The following is a 21,665-nucleotide window of genomic DNA, read 5'->3' as shown; positions in this document are numbered from 1 at the left end:
AGGTGCTTACAAAGCAAAAGGTGGGGCACTTTATCTTGCCCCCACCACTCCCTAAAGCCTACAGTGCTGGCAGGCTGCAAGCCACCAGCAGAGAAGAAAAAAGCCACTTGGCGGTTTTAATTTTAGCTGCTCTGTGCCTGACAGGCAGGATTAGTTGGCTTGACCTTTAGTGCTGATGCCTCCCCAGGCCCAGAGCCTTGGTCAGATGGCAGCTTCCAGGCACACATCACAACTGGAGCTCATCAGACGCAGGGTCCAAGCCCCAGGAAAAGGCCTTCGAAAAGACAGAGACTAGAGAGTTAACGGGTGACCAAGGAGGGGGAAACCTGGTTCTCAGCTATGTTAGCTAGTCAACAAGGGGCAGACAGTGGAGGCCCCGCAGGTAGGCAGGCAGCGGACTTCCTTAATTAATGCCCCACGGTTTCACCCTGGGGAGAAGCGGACTAGGGCCAGGTGCCGAACACAGGCAGGCAAGTTTGATGATGCTGCTGCCGCCGCCGGTAGAGGTACTTTATGTGAAAAGAAAATAATAAATAAGCAGACCCAGAAAACCGCACTGCTCTTTTATTCAATGGAACATCCCCCCTTTAGGGCAGTGTTAAATCAAACACCGAAAAAAAGCCCAGAGAAATTTCTGCAGATAAACCAGTGAAGAGAACGCGCAGTATACATTATTGTCAACATAATCACTCCATGGAGAGGAAAGGGGGGAGAAAAAGGATGTAGAATGAAGAACAGGGGGCTCAAACCCCTAGACACTGCAAAACATTCAGATGTTTGGGATTAAAATAAAATGTAAAAGGAAACCTTGCAGGAAGGAGAGGAACAAATGGAATCCGAGGCAGCTTAAGTGGTCAGGGAGCACAGAAAGAACTCCAGGCCAGCAGTTAAGCCCAAGGTGACTCGGGCTGTCCCACCTACTGCCAGCAGGAGTGCCAGGACAGATGTAGATCCTGCAGGTCCCAGAACCTGGCGATCAACACACCCACGGCAACCATACCAGACTTTCAACAAGGGTGGCAGAGATAAAACTCCACATGTAAGAAAAACAAACAAAAAACAAACAAACATCTTCAGGGGTAGCTATGGAACCTTGAAAAACTTAGAACCAAATGATACCCCCCACCTCCACTAGCCTGACATTAATGGCCAAAACCTGTGCCTAAAACCATTTGCTCCTCTCTCCTTGGCAAGGGAAGAACTGGAGAGAAGGGAAAGGAATCTAATTGCAGCAGAAGACCGGGAGAGCGTCTCCTTGGACGGAGTCTGAAGAAAGGAAGAAATAAGGAAATAACAAAGGAAAAAGAAACAAATTAATAAAAATTTCACAATATGGAGCCAGCGTGTTCCGATTCCGTCCACAAAAATAACTCAGGCTGCTTTGCCGAACCATCCTGTCCACCAGGGGCGCTGCTGAGGCTGTCTGCCTGGAAGGGTCACCAATGGGCGCGGAAAGTCCTCACTCTCATGGCTCGGGCCATCGCCGCCGCGGGGAGGGATCCTGGCGGCCCGGTTTGGGGAGAGGCAAAGGGAGTTGGGTGAGGAGAGAAAGAAGACAAAGACACTCGATGCTACGGGGCGCCAGGAGAGCCCAAGCTGGCGCCCCTACTACCATCTGCCCGTTCCCAAGCGAGTCCTCAGTCGCTTGGCCCAGCCCAATGCGTGCACACACACACATGCGTGCACATACAATCACATGCGTGCGTCCCAATGTCTGGCTCCATATCGTGAGGTTCGGCGTGTGTTTAAACGAGACCAATTCTCTCTCTCTATAATATATATTTTCTTAAAAAAACAAGTCTAGTTCTGTGGTGGAGGCGGTGGGGGAGCTGGAGGCATCCCGAAGGGCGGCATGCCCGCCACCCCCATGCCCATCATGGTGACAAAGTTAGAAGGGTCCATGGGAGGCGGAGGAGGAGGGGGCGGGGCATACATCATGCCGGAACCAGGTGGCGGAGGCGGCGGAGGGGGAGGGGCCCCGGGCGGCAGAGGCGGCTGGACCCCGGGGGGCAGGGGCACCATAGTGGGGTTGCCTTGCATCTGAGGGGCTCCTGGAGAAGCTGCGGCAGCCGCCTGCTGCTGTTGCCATGGCGGGATGGACCCTGTGCCAGCGCTCGTGGTGGTAGTCGTCGTATCTGGGGTGGTAAAGAAGCCCAAGGTCACACGCGCGGGGGCACACCGCGGCTCTCTGCGGCTGCTGCCTTGGGATGGGGGCGAGGGGCGCCTGCTCCTTGCTTGGCATGCGGTACGGTGGTGGGGGGGCGGGCGGGGCTGTCCTGGTGATGGGGAGTGGAGGGGTGGGCAGGACTACCCTGGGGTCGGCCTCGAGGTCTCTGGGCTTAACAGAGTAAGCCCTTTGTCACCAATGCCCCTGAAAGGGCTGAGGGGAAGGTACCAGACACAAGAACGGCTCTGATGTCCCTCTGCCCAGCCGCCGCCACCACCGAACGGCACATTCAACCTCAAGGCCACAGCTGCTCTCACCCCACTGCCCAGCCCCATGTCTGCAGTCTCTCAACCCAATCACAGCCCTCTCCAGAGCATGCATGCACCATCCCACTCGGGCCATATGCACCAGGCTCGGGCCAGCCAGCAGCTCACTCAGCCCATGAGAGCCTGGACTTTTGGCACCCTACCTAAAATAGCAGGCTCCCCTCCAGGCCGGCCCCCACAAATTTCTCCCCAGACACAACCACACCAAACATCAGCTCTCCTCTCCGAGACACCCCCCAGACCAGGAGGCCCTTTCTGTTTTCACCCCCAACAGAGACTAGAGTCTCTCCCCAAGGTGTGTCTGTCTGCCTGTGTGAACTGTGAGGTTCTATCATTCCTCTCAGCCCTAGCCCCCCATCCCACCCACCCCCACAAGCCCAAAATATTCTACTCACTTTGCTGCCATGGCAAGGGGGTACTGGAAGCCATACTGCTGCTGGGCGGAGGGGGTGGCGGAGGCTGCTGCTGCTGCTGTTGCCATGGGGGAAGAGGACCAGAGGGCGGGGGCGGGGGCTGCCCACTGGGAGGTGGCGGCGGTGGTGGCATCATGCCCATAGGCGGCGGCGGCATCATACCTGCAGGTAGGTGGAGGCAAGGGTGAGGCCTCAGGGCAGGAGAGGAATTTGGGCCAGAGCCCCCACTCACTCCCAAGCCTAGGGGAAGACGCAAAGGGAGCAGACACCTGTTACCTTTTCCTTGATGTAGGCGATAGACCCCAGAGCCCACAGGCGTACTTCCCAGGTACTGATCTTGATGGAAGGAAAGAGCAGGGACTTAGCAGGACATTTGAACTGGCCAGGAAAGACACACCCTCTCCAACAGTTTAAGTCACCACCCTTACAAGGAGTTCTCAGAACCCTGCCTGTAAGGGGCAGATCTGTGCCCACCACCCCACCCAGAAGTCACTCACTACCTGAACCAGAATGTAATCTTGCTCCTTCTGGAGCCTGAGCCTTGGCAAGTCAGGCAGATCCAGGGCACTACCTAGCCACTTTGAGAGCTGCTTCCAAGCTCCCAGCAACCCGATGGAAACCCTTGCTTATCCCAAAGCCCCAAGGTTTCTGGTCTGACACTTACTTACCCATTGGAGGAGGGCCATGGTGCCCAGGTGGGTGGGGGCCCTGGTTCATCGGTGGTGGTGGTGGCTGCATCCAAGGGGGTGGGGGTCCGTTAGGGTTGTGCTGCATGGGATGTCCACCATGCCCACCTGTCAGGCTAGGTAATGGGTGTGGGAAGCTATGGGGGCCGCCTCCAGGCCCGCCAGGACCACCTCCGTGCATGCCATGGTAGGGCCGACTCTCTGAAGGGCCAGAATTCATCCAGGGCGGGCGGCTCTGGGTAGTAGACATAAGAGACTATGTGAAAGCATTTCCCACCAATGTCCCTGCCTGTGCCCCCCGGTGGCAACACTGTTCTTCTGGTTATGCCACAGGACCAGAACACAAGAACATGGTCTTCCCAAAGACGAAAGGTCCCCAAACGGGCCTAACATCCCAGAAGAACAATGTTGCCAGCCACATTCATCAGCCTGCTCTACCCAAAGCAGTTGGCCATGGCTCCCATTCTCTGTGGAAGAGAATGGGGAAGCCAGACCAAGAGAACCAGCCCCTGAGGCTCACCGGTGGAGGAGGGTTGTTGGCAGGAGCAGCAGGCCGAGGTGCACTGGCCAGGGGTGTGGAGGCTGGCCCAGAGGTGGAGCCCACAGATGCTGGTACAGGCGCTTCACCCAGTTCAGCCATGAGGGACAAGTATTCTTTATCCATCCGTGCTTTATCCTGAGCTGACTGGGGGTCACCTGGCCTAAAATGAGGCAGGAGACACAGAGAAAGGGGAAAAACTCATTAAGAAGGAAGCTTTTACCCTCAGGAATTTATACACAGACGACTTTGGAGAATTCAATCGTATCATTGTATCTTCCTAACCCCTTACTGAGCATGGCTCAAAACAGTCTCATCAGATCTTCAGTTCTGTGCCCAGTTCTGCACCTGGGATCACCATGGCAACTGTCACAGCAGAGGCCCTGGGCGAAGAGCACAGGAAACCCTGAGCACCAAGCCCTCTCCAGCCACCAAAGCACAGGTTCTCTCAACTCTCAAATTCATTAAATTCTCCCTTCCCAGTTTGAGGGAAGGAAAAATGTGCAAGACTGGAGCAACTGCCAGAAAAAATTTCCTTAACAAAGCCTTACAGATTTGCTACCCAGGAAAAAAATGATTTATAAAGTGCTGATTTGCAACTGGTTAAAAAAATCGGATTGCTTAGTCTTCTTGAACCAATCTAAAGCAGGAAAAGTAGTGAATTTAATATTATAAGCCCAGTGAAAATATTTATGCCCAGAATGTGAGCTTCTAGTTTTCTTGGGCTAAAGACAAATTAGGAATATTTTCTGTACAGATGTTTCTAATCATCCTGGGCTTTAAATCACATTACAGACCACACTGACAGAAAACATTTTTCTTGGGCCGGGCGCGGTGGCTCACGCCTGTAATCCTAGCACTCTGGGAAGCCAAGGCGGGAGGATCACTTGAGGTCAGGAGTTCGAGACCAGCCTGAGCAAGAGTGAGACCCCATCTCTGCTAAAAATAGAAAAAAATGATTTGGACAGCTAAAAATACATATACAAAAAAATTAGCTGGGCATGGTGGCACATGCCAGTAGTCCCAGCTACTCGGAAGGCTGAGACAGAAGGATTGCTTAAGCCCTGGAGTTTGAGGTTGCTGTGAGCTAGGCTGACACCACCGCACTCTAGCCAGGGCAGAAGAGCGAGACTCTGTCTCAAGAAAAAAAAAAAAAAAAAGAAAAGAAAATATTTTTCTTGGACCCCTAAGATTAACCACCAATTAATGTGCTATGAAGAGCTGTCTTGGCCAGGTGTGATGGCTATAATCCCAACACATTGAGAAGCTGAGGCAGGAGGGTTGCTTAAGGCCACGAGTTTTGAGACCAGCCCGTGAAACATAACAAGACCCTGTCTCTACAAAAAAAGTTTTAAAAATTAGCTGGGCATGGTGGCTCACACCTGTAGTCCCAGCTACTCAGGAGGCTGAGGTAGGTAGGAGGACTGTTTGAGCCTAGCTCGAGGTTATACTGAGCTGTGATCAGCACCACTGCACTCCAGCCTGGACAACACAGCAAAAGGAGAGAGCTGTCCTGTACACCATGGGCTACCAAGAAACCATGAGAAGAGCCAGCCCCTCACCTTTGGAATTTGCAATCTGATGCTATGTGGCCAGCCCCTCCACACTTGGTACACACTGTGGTGTTGGTGATGCTGCGGGTCTCTGAGCTCTGCCAGGGTCTTAAGATCCTGCTGAGAAAGAAAAAAGTCAACAAGGGCTGTGGACAATCTCTACTTCCACAGGTTCTTCAGGTCTCTCCGCACTCTCCTCTAAACCGATTATATACCTGTTATCATCTTCCCGCACTCTCCTCTAAACTGATTATATACCTGTTATCATCTTCCCGAAGGGTCCCATTCAAGCGAGCCAACTCCCGAAGCTGCATCTTCCGTAGATCGTTCTGGTCCTCTGGGGTCTCGATACCCTGTTTCAGGATGTTTCTGATCTAATAAAGACACAATGGACAGCTATGTAAGTGTTTGAGGCCACCACCTAGATGCATGGCAAGAAGCTTTCTTTCTGGGCTCACCACTTACCTGCTCTACTGCCTTTTTGACATTCTCCATTGTATTGGCAGTGACCAGGGCATGAAGTGGCTCATCTTCTCCCGGCAACATCTGGCCATCTTTGCGCCCAACCTTCCCTTCTTTCACAGACCCTTTCCCCCGGATCATAATCTTGGCGTTGCACTCCTTCTCTATGTTCTTCAGGGTGTTCCCTCTATCAGAGGCAGAAAAGGACTGAGTTTATATCTGACATGCAAGTTCAGAGTCCAGGGGGGCAGACACTGGGCTGATGAGGCATTAATAGGAAACTACAAGTGCAGAGAATTGGATTTTCCCACTAAGATCCCCATAATCTCTAAGGTCAGCCACAGCAAATCCGAAGATTTGACTTCTCTGCAGTAGAACAGGGAAGTAAGAGAGATTTTCTCACGGAATGGCATAGTTCAGCCAAAGTGAACATCCTACCAAAAACAGCAAAGTAAGCCAACAGCACCCAATTTGGCATAACACACACATTTCAGATGTTCTAAAGAATTCTATATCCCATAGTTTAGCAGTCACTCACCTGGGCCCAATTAGCAGCCCCACGAAGTTGATTTCCGGATATTCATCTTGTGGAATCATTACTTTATCACTCACACGTGTTGCTGGAGGTCTAAGGAAGAACAGATTGTCACTGACTGCACACGTACAGAAAATGACACATATAGCCAATAGCTCTTCTAGACCCACTGCTACCACGTGCTAATTATGGGTGATTTGGGGCAGAGGCGAGTAGTACCAAAATTGTCCCAAGAGGTCACACATGACCTTCATGTGTCCTTGTCCCAAGGTAGCCCTGCTGCTTACTTGTAATCTGCAGGTGGCTTGAAATCAGGGTTGAGAGCAACCATCTCTGTGATGAGGTTGTGCCGTTCCTCTTCGAGTTTTTTCCGGGTGCGGAACTCTCGGGTGTTAAGCCGCTTCCCCTCACTGTTGTAGATGGGCTCGGGGGAAGGGGACCTGTGGGAAACAGACCCCTGTTTACTGCTCTGCCCCAACTTCTCTCATTCCCACATGGACTATAACAAGTCTTCCCCAGCCCCTCTGCCTTAGACCCTAATAGAACACTCTTCGGAGGAACCGACCATAACGTGTGCTACTCAAGATCGTGTGGAATGGAGAGATGGATCTGGCTTAACATTAGGGGGACTGAGGTGTGTGTGAGAAAGGAAAAAAATGGTTTCGCTTCTAAAAGTGAAGAGAGGGAACAAAAAAAAGTCTATCCTTTGGGGAAAATTTTGGACTGTAAGTGGCAAGGACAGTATCATCCTCTGGAGTCTTCTTGCCAAATATGGACTTTCATTTGAAAAAAAATTACAATATCACAACTTTACGAACCACAGAAACCCCATGTTTAGGCAAAATGTTAATTCTTGGAGAGCTCATGCCCTATCAGGAAGAGTGTCTGTACCCCTGACACATAGTAAGTATGAGCTCTTTAAACCCAATGCAACTGGGACACAAGGCTACTGAAGCTACTTGGCCCCAACAATGGAGAGAGATGGTTCAAGGCTTCATCTTTGCTTTTGCTTCAATGGCCTGGCTGGCTGTGTCCAAGGCCCAGGAGACAACCTGTTTTCTGGCTGTTCGAGGTTGGGCAGTCTGGGTAGAGAAAAACGTTAAATTGCTAAAGCAGCCTCTGAGAGAGGCTGCAAATGCAGATTTGGTCAAATACTTGTCTAGGGTCTGAACCTGCAAACAGCAAGGGGAAAACCTATGATTCTCCGCCAGAGTTTACAAAGTCCAGAAAGCAGATTTTCTCTCTCTCTCTTTTTTTTAAGGAGTAAAATGCTGTTGCTACAAGTAAAAAAAAATAGTAATGATAAAATGGTCAGTTTACCACAGCTGGATTTTGCGGTAATAAAAAAAGAGAAGTTACACTCCTAGAATTCTGAGTTAAGATTATAAAAAGGACCATAGGTTGATAATCTGAATGAAAATTTAGTAGCAGCTGCAAGAAGGGAAGAGACCATGTGGATCAAGTTATTAAAAAAACATCCTGAAAGTAGTCAAGACTCCTATACCCTTGGTTTAGTTGAGAGAACCTTGCCTAGTTGGAGAGCAAGGACTGAACTCGGCTGCTCCCACTGTCTTCAGCCTAAAGGGAACCATGTCATACCACGTTACACACACGATGGAATAAAAGGTCAGGTTTGTTCATTGCTAATGACGGCTAATTGACACCTCCGTTTCTAGCATTTGTATAAACTGTTAGCACAATCCAGTAATAGTGAACAAAAGCAAACATACCCCCACTCATTAGACTATCATCTTATACATTTAACTCTACAAAGATTTTAAAACATTTTTAACTGTTTAAGTTAAGCAACATCAAAATAGCATAAAGTGGCTTAATTTTGAGATACACCTTCTTAAGAAATAATCTTATTAAGGTAAGAAACTCATGCATTTCCCTCCAACCTGGTCTTAAAAGCAAAACCAATTAGGCATTAGGGCCTTCCAAAACTCAATACAAGGGAGGAAAAACCCTGCTCTGGTTTTATTTCTAACATGCTTGACACTGTTAATACCCACCCACAGCTGTCTAGAATTAAGCATTCTGGCTAATCACCAAAACAAGTTTTATCAGCACCCAATTGGCCAAATAAAGGCCTCACACCAGTTTAACCTCCTCCCAAACTGCAGAAGTAAAAGGTAAAAGCTAATATTCTAGAGGTTAGACTAGCCCGACTTCTTCACCTTGGATACGCATCGGATAGATCAACTAAATTGTAAGTTCTCCAGGAAGCAAAGAAGGTTTGTTAAAAATTCAACCTTTGGAGGAATTGCCTGGTAACCTGTAGACATATTATTAAAGGGAAAAAGGCCAAAAAGGCGATAAACAGTTGTGGTCTATAACCTACAATGTAAATCTTAAAAAAAAAAAAAATCCTCAAATCAAAAAGAAATGTACATCACAACACAACCCTCCAACCAAAATCTATAGGGAAAAAAATTACAAATTTAGTAAGTAAAAGTAAAGAGTCAATATGGAGAAATAAGGAAGTTAATCTGTTTTCTGACTAAGGGCAACAGAAACAGAAAGATGCCTGAGTGACTTCTGAAGCCATTACATCATCTTCCTGATTTAATGAGCTATTAACTGGGTAACAAAAGCCCAAAACACTACTTTTTAAAGCAAAGTCTTTTCTTTCTTTCTTTCTTTCTTTCTTTTTTTTTTTTTGAGACAGAGTCTCACTCTGTTGCCCAGGCTAGAGTGCCATGGCGTCAGCCTAGCTCACAGCAACCTCAAACTCCTGGGCTCAAGCAACCCTCCTGCCTCAGCCTCCCGAGTAGCTGGGACTACAGGCATGCGCCACCATGCCCGGCTAATTTTTCTATATATATTTTTAGCTGTCCATATAATTTCTTTCTATTTTTAGTAGAGACGGGGTCTTGCTCTTGCTCAGGCTGGTCTCGAACCCCTGAGCTCAAACAATCCGCCCGTCTGAGCCTCCCAGAGTGCTAGGATTACAGGCGTGAGCCACCGCGCCCGGCCTAAAGCAAAGTCTTTTCAACTATGCTGTATGCATTAGGACAAGTTTCAGTGAGAGGGAGAGACTATCCTATTAAATTACCAAATTTTAGCAGCTCAAAGATCAATTAGCCAATAAAATTCGAGTTTAAACAGTTCATCTCCCTCAAACTTTTTATTTTTCAAAGGACGAGAGAAATTGTAAACTGAAATGACATGACCACAGCTGTTTGAGGCCCACGCTCCCTTTAAAAAAAAAAAAAAAAAAAAAAGAGTAATTTAATTTAGGGTTGGTTGCTTGACTTCCCCAAACAGTTAAGAGTATTCTGGCCCCTCCCAGCACCCCCAGGCAATGGCCAAGGCTGAAAATTAACTGGCAGTGAAGGAAATTGGTTAGGAATCTCATCTGATTTCAAAACCATCTCAAAACCATGAGCAGGAAAGACTGCAGCAATGAGCTGATCCGAGTTTCTGGCCTGCTCAAATTCACCGATGCTCAAAAATATTCTTAATCCCTGCATCGTGTACCTGTGAGAAAAACTCTACCCCCTGGGCTTTCAGCCAAAGCAGGTACTGAAAAGGCAGGTTAATGGGCCACCTTAACTGTCCCTAGGTGTGGGTAAATCAGGTTAAAATCTACATGCTTACCAATCGGAAACCAGTTGTCCATTTTCCTGTGACTTTTTATTCTAATAATTAAGTTTCATTTCAATTTTCTAACTGTTGACTGACAATATATATCACTAATTAAACCCTAGGCCCCACAATGGTCAGAGTACCAGTCGTCTCACTAGGATAGGATTTCATTGAACTGACACAATATGTTGCCACCAGTAAAACGTATTGAGAAAAAGGTAAAAGCGTTACTGTCAGCTGGTTAAAACTGTTTCCCAACCTGTCCTCAGGGTTAGGGGGGATGCCCAGGTCTCCTGTGCGCAGTTTACGAGTCAGGTCTTCTATCTGCAGTTGCACTGGAAGAAACCAGGTTAGGAAAGAAAAAAAAAGGATGGAAAAAAGACAATGTTACCAAAAAACATCTCAAATCTCAACAACAAGCATGAAGAACTCGGAGACTTTGAAAGGGACGATTGATCAGTGAACACATTGAGGCAAAAAACCCCCAACCACCTATCGGAAGGAATCCACTTAAATCTATAGGTATTTTTCACTTCAAAATGGTTATCACTTAAGGAAGCAAACAGTTTGTTGGAAGAGGGGTTAGCAATAAAGACTGTTCACTAAGGCTAACATAAAAGCAATCATTATGAGGTGTTGTACCTCTCCCTCCCCATCAAGGCTTGCTTACAATTGGCACCCAGAAATCAAAAAACCACATATGATATCACCAATACCCAATTCCCACCAAATTACTTGAGGGCAAGACTTGAATTCATTTTTCTTCATTAAATATTAAACATAGCCCAAAACAAGACCCAATTAACATGGGACAAGGAAAAATACCAGTTGAGCAAAGATAATCTTCATTAATACCAGGCTTAAAATTCCTTAAACGAGACATTTAATAACCAATTGAACACCTTACAAAAATTTGTACATACTCTTTCTGTACAACCAGACCAGTACTAGTAAAGGTCTCCCAATACCTGTAGCTTTTGTTCAAATATTAAATGACAGACCACATTATGTTAATAAACCAGTAACCATTAAGTGCTAGAAATCTGTTTTCAGACTTGCTATTTATACGGGGAGTTGACGTGTAGCAGATGGGAAGTGTGGGTCAAGGAGAATGAATGTGGCCCTCAGGCCTTGACCAATGAGGCTGTACACAGAGAGAGATGAGGGTTTCATAAAAGTTGCCAGTGACTCCAGGGAAATGTGACACAGCTGATTTTCCGAGACAATGGGAACTGCAGAGCCACAGTGGCTTTCTTCAACGTGCTGAATAAATCACCTGTTCCTTACCTTTGTAGCATCTTAGAGTTCTAAGCAGGCATCTCTAATAAGGGTAAGTCTTACTAGGTTGTGTCAAAAGTTGAACTGGCTCCAAGATAGGATACCCTTCTAATTTTAAGTACATCCTCCAGGGTAATATCACCCCCCCCCCAACACTGAAGAAATGAAAACTCGTTAATATCAAAAGAAGACATTGAGGGTATTCTGGACAAAGCAGTGCATATCGCGGGAGACAGAAAATGAGTAAGACCCATGGCTCCCCAAGCTCCTTTATGCCAGAAAAATCCTGACTTTGCAGTTGAGTGTTAAGTGCTCAACAACTCAAGGTGAAAGCCACCTTCATGAAGCAATCAGTCTTAACTGGACTGTGGGGCTATGGACTCTAGTCTGAATAAACAGCTGGTACTAAAGATTAAATCAAAACAACCACTATCTTCTGAATAAATCTATTCCACACTCTACTTTTGATTCTGCCTATTTTGATTATAGCTATAGATTATCCCTTAAGGCTCAGTGCTTGGCCCTCCACAGAAAGAGTTGTTGTAAGAATAGTTTATTTTTCCCATTTTCTAAATCTGCTTGTGTTTTTGGTACACCTCTCCACTAGCGGCATTCCACAAGGTTGTAAAGACCCAACCTGGTCTAAAATGAGACATAAAAGGGGGCCAGGTGCAGTGGCTCACGCCTGTAATCCTAGCACTCTGAGAGGCCAAGGCGGGAGGATCGCTTGAGCTCAGGAGTTTGAGACCAGCCTGAGCAAGAACGAGACCCCCGTCTCTACTAAAAACAGAAAAAATTAGCCAGGCATGGTAGTGCATGCCTGTAGTCCCGGCTGAGGCTGAGGCAGGAGGATCGCTTGAGCCTAGGAGTTTGAGGTTGCTGTGAACTAGGCTGATGCCACAGCACTCTCCACAGGACAACAGAGTGAGACTGTGTTCTAAAAAAAAAAAACAAAAAAAAAAAAAACCAACCAAACCCCACAAAACCTTGCAGCTAAAAAAAAAAGTAATTCTGAGGTTAATTCCAATTCCACCATGGAAAGTCATTCTTAATTCTTAAAACTCCCCAGCAAATAAAATCTTTTATCCTACCACCTCATTCCAGTTCCATGCAGTATATCCCTTCTCCAGCAGAGTTCTTTAATAGTATATACAAGAGCCTGTTCATTTTAAGACAGCTCTCCGAAGACCAAACCAGAAAAGATACTGAAGGGGGAAGGTTAAAAATCAACAAAATAGTAAAAAGGGGTGAACTGTAAACACACTTTCAGAACCACTTTTTTGTTCAAACTGAGTTTTTTTTCCTTTCAGAAAGTACCTATAAAAGTAAAACCACATTTTAGGGGAGGGGAGGAATATGGAGTTATGGTGAAAGGCAATGCTGTGAAAAAGGTACCTGGTTTACAATACCTGCAGTGTTCTTCACTGGGGCCTGTCCAGAGCAGCAGACGACACTCACCTCATCAACTGGCAATGAGCAGCAGCTGAAAAGGGCGGGCTGCTGGACTGGGGATTATTCTCACTCCTAAGTGGGCCCCTACCTTTCTGGCACTTGTGGAGAACACTGCTATTATGAACAGACCAAAACAAGGAGCTGCAAATGCAGGACTCACTGTGCAAAAACTGATGGATCACATCAGAGTCATGAAAGTACACCTGAACACATCTTGTATTAAAAAAGAAAACAAAAATCTCAAACCTTCAAAACAAACAGAAGCATCACTCAGAATAAACAGTAACAATCTGAAAATGCATTTGGATGCAGAACGTGTATTTACCTATATAAGCTCTTTCTTGTTCCCGAGTAAGTCCAGGGGGGATAACTGTAGGCATTCCTGGAATCACTGTCTTCTGTTCCATTGTGTCTTGGTTCCAGCGGCTCCTCTTCCGCTTCTTACTGGGGAAGTCTAAAGGTAGACAAAGTCCATCAGGTGTAAATATAAACTAGCAAACCAGAGTAATTACGAACAGGCAGTACAGGATATCTAAAATATTACACAGAAACTCAGCAGACTCTGAAACTGAGAACTTGACCTAAAATTTAAACGACACAGAATGGAAAACCAACCTCAGAGATCAGAGATTAAAACACATGGCCACTATAAGAGTTATCTGGTCCTGGGTTAGGAAGTTAACATTTCATGTTCCTTATTTTTGTCTAGAGAAACTCTGTAGTATATAAACAAGGAAGCAAATCTTAATGCACAAAATTTCAGAGAATGAAATGATGCAATAAAAAGATATACACCACATTCAAGGGATGCTTTCAAAACTCCAGGGGAGACAATAAATTTAAGAATCACCATCAGCGGGTCTGTAAAGCACCATGGGGGCAATGCTGGCTCCTCCCACCTCCACACCCCTCACCAGTCAAGTTTCTACAATAGGCCACAACACAACTAAATCTATGGTTACATACTACTAAGTGAAAAACCTGATTTTTCAACAAGATCACCTTTTCTTCTTAAGTTTAGCCAAGATCAGCATTCACTTTCCCTGGCCAGTTGGACACTGAAGTCTTAAAGGATGTATCAAAAGTTCAACACAGAACAAGCTATGACAGTAAGGAAACCTTCTTTTCCGGATACACTGGCAGACACTCCCCACATTTAGCACACAGAAGTTGTGCTACTGCCCAAGGGGTACAGGTCCAAAGAGAAAGCCTTTTATATCAATGATGGGGAAGCCAATAAGTCACACGTGAGAACTCTCTAGGGTAAAATGGGATTTGGAAAAAACCGGAATCGCCTCCCCCAAAAAGCTAAAAGAGGCCGAACCAACCATTTGAAGCCTCTCCCGCTCTCCAGCGCGAACACCTTGCCGTGCTATACAAGCGGAGGAGCTGTTCGTGTATTAGTCTCCCTTTGAGATTCCTCTCAGACTAGGACACACGCTACGCGTCGTCAGGTGACCCTTTCACGCCCTCCCGGCATTCACACCCTCTATCCCTCTTCCCTACACTAGCAGGCTGGAGGGCCAGAGAGGGCCCCCAGCTTTTAGAGCTGAGCCTCAAAGCCCGGCCACCTCACCGAGTCTGCGCACAGCACACCTCCTCCCGCCCTTTACCCCTCCCCCAGCGCGCGTGCGCACTCGACGCCCCGTGAACCAGGCCGCGCGCCTTAGGGCGCCTCCGCCCGGGCCTCCCCGTGCGCGCGCGCGCCCCTGCCGCGTGCAGCCTCCGTCGCCGCTGCAGCGCGCCCCTTAGGCGGCCGGGCCCGTCCGCGCGACGCCGCTCGCGCTCTCTCGGCCCGACTCACCTCCTCCGCCGCCGGCCGGGCCCGGCTGCTGGTCCTGACGCGGCGGCTGGAGTGGCGGCGGCGGCTGCGGCGGCGACACGCGCTGGTAGAGCGGCGGCGGAGGGGGCGGCTGCGGCGGCGGGTACGAGGTGCCGGGGGACGGCGGCGGCGGCGGCTGCTGCTGCGGAGGTGGGGGGGGCGGCGGCGGCGGAGGCGGCGGCGGCAACGCCGCGAAGGGGAAGGCCGCGGTCAGGGCCCCCATTGAGCCCACGGGCGGGGGCGGCGGCGGCCCAGGCGCCAGCAGCCCCGCCCCAGGCGCAGATGGAGGCCCCGGTTCGAAGCCCCCTTTGGGCCCGGGAAGCGGAGGGAGGCCGGGGGGGCCGAGCTTACCCAGCGGCGTGGCGTTCGCTCCCGTCGCCATGGCGCCCCCGGGGACCGGCACCAGCGGCTCCTTTTTCTCGGCGGCGGCTGGCTTCTCCTTCGCGAGCCTCCCGGGGGGAGGGAACCCGACTGCGCTGCCGCGGAGCGCGGACCCAGTCCTCTTACGCGGCGGCGGCGGCGCGAGACGCACAAAGAGGGAGGAGAGAGGGCGCCGCGGGGGCGGGCCGGGGGCGGCGAAGCCGGGACCTGGATTGGGCCCGGCTGAGGAGAGGGTCAGAATCGCCGGCCTCCGATTGGCGGAGCCTTAGTCCTTCTCGATGCACGCTGGGATTGGCCGAGCCGTTAGGCCAGGCGAGGAAATGGCGGCGGAGTCCGGTAGGCAGGGAGGTGTCGCAGCGCGCACTTCATTTGTTACTGCGCGAACAGAGCTCAGAGTCCAGAAAGGCGGGGACAGGGTGGGGCAAACTCTATGACGAAGGGGCGAGGAGCTCGCTCATTGGCTACAGATGATGGAGTCAGTCAATCTCGGTTGCTCCGTAGTGGCGTGGGATTGGCCGTCGCTGGCTCGACACTTTGTCTCCTCTCCTCCCCCAGGGAGCAGTTTCTCCGGGATTAAGCGAGGAGTCAGAGCGGAAAAGGCCGGGCCGAACCAGCTTTATGGTCGGGGAGGCGTGGAGCAAGAAGTGCGCGTGCGTACGTGGGCAAAGCCGCCTCTCCGCCTCTTTCGCTTCACGGTCTACCTTGGCGTCCAGCGAGGAAGCCCTCGGTGACGTCAATCGTTCCCATGGTAACCGGAAACTTGGGGCGGGAGCGGGGGAGGGACTGGCGCGCGCCGGAAAATCGGATCTGTTGGTGCCGCAGGTGAAAAGGGATTTCCTGTTTTCTTTAAAAAAAAAAATTAAGTGACCCAAAAAGCTATAAAATACTCTTACTGAAAAATTTAAAATAATATCTGAACCGATGGACCAACATAATCTTAGATGAAAGACAACATACACTGTCAAGTCTCAAGTTAGTTTACAAATATAACACATTTCCATTGGAATACCAACGGGATAAGGGGGCTTTGATTAAATGATCTTAAAATCATGTAAAATAATAACTATGAAAATAATGGGAAAACTTGTAAACGAGACTGAGGAGGGGCTTGCCTTTCCAGTTAATAAGCATAGTCCCTAAGACACAATGACACAATATGACATTGTTGCAGAAAGATAAGTGCAACACAATAGAGTCCGGAATTAGATTCCCTTGGTAGAGGTAGAAGTATCACAAAGGTGGTACTTCAATTAAATGGAGAAAACAGTTAATAAATTGTGTAGGGTCTTAAAACATTTAGAATACAATTTCGGAGACTATAAAGATAATCTAGAGGTTGAGAGTCTAGGAAGACAGGAACCTTGAGCTAAAAAGATATATTAATACTTGATTAACAAAAAACCTTAAAACTTGTGGAAGTCAAGAGACAATGATAGATTAGGGGAAAAAATGTGTCTGCAAAGATTTCAAAAAAAATAGAGTAAATAATAAAAATTAAAAATTTTTGGCCGGGCGTGGTGGCTCACGCCTGTAATCCTAGCACTCTGGGAGGCCGAGGCGGGTGGATTGCTCGAGGTCAGGAGTTCGAGACCAGCCTGAGCGAGACCCCGTCTCTAGTAAAAATAGAAAGACATTATATGGACAACTGAAAATCCATATAGAAAAAAAATGAGCCGGGCATGGTGGCGCATGCCTGTAGTCCCAGCTACTCGGGAGGCTGAGGCAGTAGGATCGCTTAAGCCGAGGAGTCTGAGGTTGCTGTGAGCTAAGCTGACGCCACGGCACTCACTCTAGCCTGGGCAACAAAGTGAGACTCTGTCTCAACAAAAAAAAAACCAAAAAAAAACAAAACAAAAAAAAAATTAAAAATTTTTTTTAAAAAGGAAAAAATATTTGCAACACGGATAAAGAGCCAATATCTGTAATATACAGAGAAATCTTAACAAATTAAAAAAAAAGGCAAAAACAATAGAAAAGGAGCAAAAAATATGAATGGGCATGTCTCAGTGAATCCAAATAACCAAGAAACAAAAGGTTGTACAATCCTCCTGTTACAGTTTGTGCAAGTAAATGTAATTTTAAAGCTTTCGGAAACTCCAGAACACTTTAAGCCTTGAGAGAGATGTGACTATGATCTGAGTCACACATGGTTACAATTTGTTTCTCAGATTATCGATTGACTCGCTGTCTTATTTTTCTTGTTTTGTACAATGACTAGGGGACAGAAACCTCCTGTCTATTTTTTTTTTTTTTTGAGACAGAGTCTCACTCTGTTGCCCAGGCTAGAGTGAGTGCTGTGGCGTTAGCCTAGCTCACAGCAACCTCAAACTCCTGAGCTCAAGTGATCCTCCTGTCTCAGCCTCCCGAGTAGCTGGGACTACAGGCATGTGCCACCATGCCCGGCTAATTTTTTCTATATATATTTTTAGCTGTCCATATAATTTCTTTCTATTTTTAGTAGAGATGGGGTCTCGCTCTTGCTCAGGCTGGTCTCGAACTCCTGAGCTCAAACGATCTGCCCACCTCGGCCTCCCAGAGTGCTAGGATTACAGGCGTGAGCCACCGCGCACCCGGCCTCCTCCTGTCTATTTAAGTAGTGATTTTTGTCATAGATTAACTTCCCCTTTGTTGTCCTGCTATGCTTAGACCAGATGACAGAAAACCCATGACTATTACATCCTCTGTAAAAAATATTAAATGTACCCTTCTCAAAAAGAAACACTGCCTATAATTGATCAAATTGCTATAACTGCACCAACCGTGTTTAAATAATGTAATCCTGCTAAAAACTCTTCTGTTTCTGCCTGTATAAATGAAACTTTAACTTCCCTTCTTTGGACTGCTGACTCCATTCCTTTGGAGTTGGTGTGTCTGGGTGGTCCATTCTCACACTTTGCACCTGAATAAACTCCCTTTAAATTAGATTCTGACCCTTTTGATTATTTTAGGTTGACAGTTTTTAATGTGTTCCCCAAAGTTCATGTGTTAGAAACTCCTTTTTTTTTTTTTTTTTTTGATACATGGTATCACTCATGCATCATCATAGCTTACTGCAACCTCAAACTCCTGGGCAGCTGGGGCTACAGGTGCACACCACCATGCCTGGCTAATTTTTTTATTTTTTGTAGAGATGGGGTCTCACTATGTTGCTCAGGCTGGTCTTGAACTCCTGGCTTCAAGCAATCCTCCCACCTCGGTCTCCCAAAGTGCTAGGATGAGGCATGAACCACAGTGCCCAGCCCATGTGTTAGAAACTTAATCTCTAATGCAACAGGATCTTTAATTAGGTCATGAGGGCTCTGCCCTCGGAAATGAATTAATGCTTATACCTCAGGGGTGGGTTCCTGATAAAAAGATGAGATCAGCCCCCTTTTCCTTTCCTTTTGTGCTATTTTGCCCTTCTACCTTCTGCAATGGGATGACCCAGCAAGAAGACCCTCACCAGATGGGGGCCCCTCTACCTTGGACTTCCCAGCCTCCAGAACTGTTAAGAAATACATCTGTGTTCTTTATACATTACCCAGTCTCAGGTATTCTGTTAGAGGAGCATAAAGCATATTAAAACACCTCCTATCAGGGAAATGCAAATTAAGGTGATAATGAGGAATCTCTTTATCAAAATAGCAAAAAATAAAATGTGCTAACACCTGCTGCTGTGAATTCCTTTTTTGGAAAGCATTCTGTTGTCCATTAAAATGGTTCCCCCTTTCAAAATAAATAATAAATAAATAAACCCTTTCAATCCAGCATCCCACTCCTGGGAATCTGCCCCAGAACAAGGCATGTGATTATGTAATGTGTCCAGGCCGGGCACGGTGGCTCACACCTGTAATCCTAGCATTCTGGGAGGCCGAGGCAGGCAGATCGTTTGAGCTCAGGAGTTGGAGACCAGCCTGAGCAAGAGCGAGACCCTGTCTCTACTAAAAATAGAAAGAAATTATATGGACAGCTAAAAATATATATATATAGAAAAATTAGCCGGGCGTGGTGGCACATGCCTGTAGTCCCAGCTACTCAGGAGGCTGAGGCAGGAGGATCGCTTGAGCCCAGGAGTTTGAGGTTGCTGTGAGCTAGGCTGACGCCACAGCACTGTAGCCCAGGCAACAGAGTGAGACCCTGTCTCAAAAAAAAAAAAAAAGAAAGAAAGAAAGAACAAACAAACTATCAACAAGGTTCAAAGAGCTTCCAGTTTGGTGAACATAATGATGTACCAGGAGGGTGACATACCCTGACTTTACAGGGACAGAAGGTCTTGGGCTCAGGACCCTTCTAGACCTCACTGCCCTGTGTATCTCTTCATCTATCTGTTCATTTGTATCCTTTATAATAAAATGGTAATTATAATTATAACACTTTCCTGAGTTCTGTGTGTCAGTCTGACAAATTATTGAACCTGAAGGAGGTCATGGGAATTAGTGGCCAAGTTGGACAGAAGTGAGTTCCCTAACCTGTGGGATGGATCTGTGCTAACTCCAGGTGGTTCCTGTCAAAAGTGAATTGAATCATGGGCCATCCAGTCCGATAGTTGGTGTCGGAGTATTGCTGTTGAAGTGCAAAGGGCAAGAAGTTTCCAGCCTTTTCTAATCTCTGGCATTTTCTTTTATCTCTACATCTGATAGTTCAGAAACCCCAAGCCTGTGGGCATGATGGAGAGGCAGCAGCATCTAGCTAGCTGAGACTGGAGGGAGCAAGTCCATGGCTGTTTGTTTTGAGTCCAGCCTTTGGAGAGCCTCGCACCTCAGCCAAATTAGGAGTGATAATGTCTGCCCTGGAGTGAGCCTCTGTGATGCACCAAGTATTAATATTTTCCTTCATTTTTTTTGTCCTGACAACCATGTTTATTTAACAGCTTCCTATTAAAGGTAATTTGAGCCAAAGAGAAATGGGTAGCAGAATTTGTGACTTAGGTACAAATTAGAAATCATAGCATAATAGATAAGTGCAAATCCCAAGTCTGGTAAAGAACTTGTATCCAGACTCAAAACTCAACAATAAGAAATCTTACAAAGAACTGGTTTTTTTTCAAAGTGGACGTAAGATTTGAACAGACACTTCACCAAAACAGATGTATGGATGGCAAATAAGCACAGGAAAAGATGCTCAACATCATTTTTCAGTAAGGAAATACAAATTAAAACCACTGTGAGATACCACTACACACCTATTTGAATGGCACAGATTAAACAAGGCTGACCAAACCGAACGTTAATGAGGATGAAGGAAATGGAACTCCCCTCTAGTGCTGGTGGGAATGTAAAATGATACTGTTAGGTAGCTCGCGAGGGATTCTGGGTCTTCTAGGGTTCAAAGTGAGTGCCTTGCCTTGCTGCTGCCTTGAGCAATTGCCATACCTGGGAAGAGGGACAAGGGTGGGCCTCAGGCCCCCATCTTGTCGCTGTGCCACCTTAATCCTGTCCCCATAAACTGCCATACCTGGGGGTGGTGGGGACGCCCTACCAGTCTACCAATCGGAATTTAGCACACCAACTGCAAAAGAATGCAGAGGACTCTAGCCTGTGGGCAAAGTGGCATAGGTATAATAGATTCTGGAAGGTGACTTAGGACAACCTAAGGTTAATTATCATGTCATTGACTTAAATTTATGTTGTGGTTCACCCCCCACCACCATGGGCTTTCAGAGAGGCTCATGGGAAATCCACATGCACAGTAAGACTCAGGTCATATAACTGTCCATCAAAGTGGTTCCATGATGACATCTGAGCCACAAGGAGGTCCCTGTCCAGACACTATAAAACAAGACCCAGACCATAACCAAGTTTTCTTTTCCTATGACAAGGGGTCTGGTCGTCATCTGTGGCGTATGCATCTTGCTCTGTAAACCCCTATCTTAACTCATGCTCTATAATCCTATCTTGCTCCCCCTCAATTAATTTCAGCTCGTGCTTGCCTTACTTTGGTGTGTCTGGTCATTCTTTGGGAAGAGCACACCAAGAACCAAGAACACAGAACGAGATTGCCAAACCTGACAGTGCACCCACTTTGGAAAAGTATGGCAGTTTCTTATTTAATTTATTTAAAACTTTTTTTTTTTTTTACAAATGGGGCCTTACTGTGTTACCAAGGCTGGATTTGAACTCCTGGGCTCAAGCCGTCCTCCCACTTCATCCTCCTGAGTAGCTGTTGACTGCAGCAGGCACGTGCCACCACACTCAGCTGGTAATTTCTTAAAAATTTAAACTACATATACTTGTACATATGACTCAATCCTTCCACTCCAAAGTATTTACCCAAGAGAAATGAAAGAATATATCCAACAAAGACATGTACATGAATGTTCATAGCAGCTTTATTTGTAATAGTTCAAAACTAGACATGGTCCACATTGTCCATCAACAGGTGAATAGCTAAACAAACTGTGGTACATCCATACAGTGGAATATCACTTGGCAATAAAAAGAAATGATTGTTAATACATGCAGCAACATGGGTGAATCTCAAAA

General features: G+C 47.2%; 1 protein-coding gene across 14 annotated transcripts; it reads right to left on the bottom strand.

Annotated features, from left to right (window-relative positions):
• Positions 1-542: 542 nt before the first annotated feature.
• SF1 (splicing factor 1) lies at positions 543-15,615 on the bottom strand. Of its 14 annotated transcripts, none has more exons than XM_069471640.1 (14): positions 14,806-15,614; positions 13,327-13,455; positions 10,531-10,606; positions 6,968-7,120; positions 6,684-6,773; positions 6,149-6,332; positions 5,942-6,057; positions 5,693-5,800; positions 4,113-4,293; positions 3,575-3,848; positions 3,183-3,242; positions 2,889-3,068; positions 1,934-2,135; positions 543-1,501 (listed from the first exon to the last, which is right to left on the bottom strand). In XM_069471640.1, exons 1-14 carry the CDS (start codon positions 15,203-15,205, stop codon positions 1,372-1,374), a joined length of 2,283 nt encoding a protein of 760 aa, XP_069327741.1. In that variant the 5' UTR covers positions 15,206-15,614; the 3' UTR covers positions 543-1,371. The 14 variants fall into 14 exon arrangements, with proteins under 14 accessions (XP_069327741.1, XP_069327745.1, XP_069327742.1 ...); XM_069471644.1 differs by having other exon boundaries at positions 15,175-15,609; XM_069471641.1 differs by lacking the exon at positions 1,934-2,135 and having other exon boundaries at positions 14,806-15,612.
• Between the last annotated feature and the right edge of the window lie 6,050 nt (positions 15,616-21,665).

The sequence above is a fragment of the Eulemur rufifrons genome, chromosome 6, assembly GCF_041146395.1.
Source record: "Eulemur rufifrons isolate Redbay chromosome 6, OSU_ERuf_1, whole genome shotgun sequence".
NCBI lineage: Eukaryota > Metazoa > Chordata > Mammalia > Primates > Lemuridae > Eulemur > Eulemur rufifrons.
The sequence above is the reverse complement of the archived record's forward strand: the minus strand, read 5'-3'. Positions and strand labels throughout refer to the sequence as shown.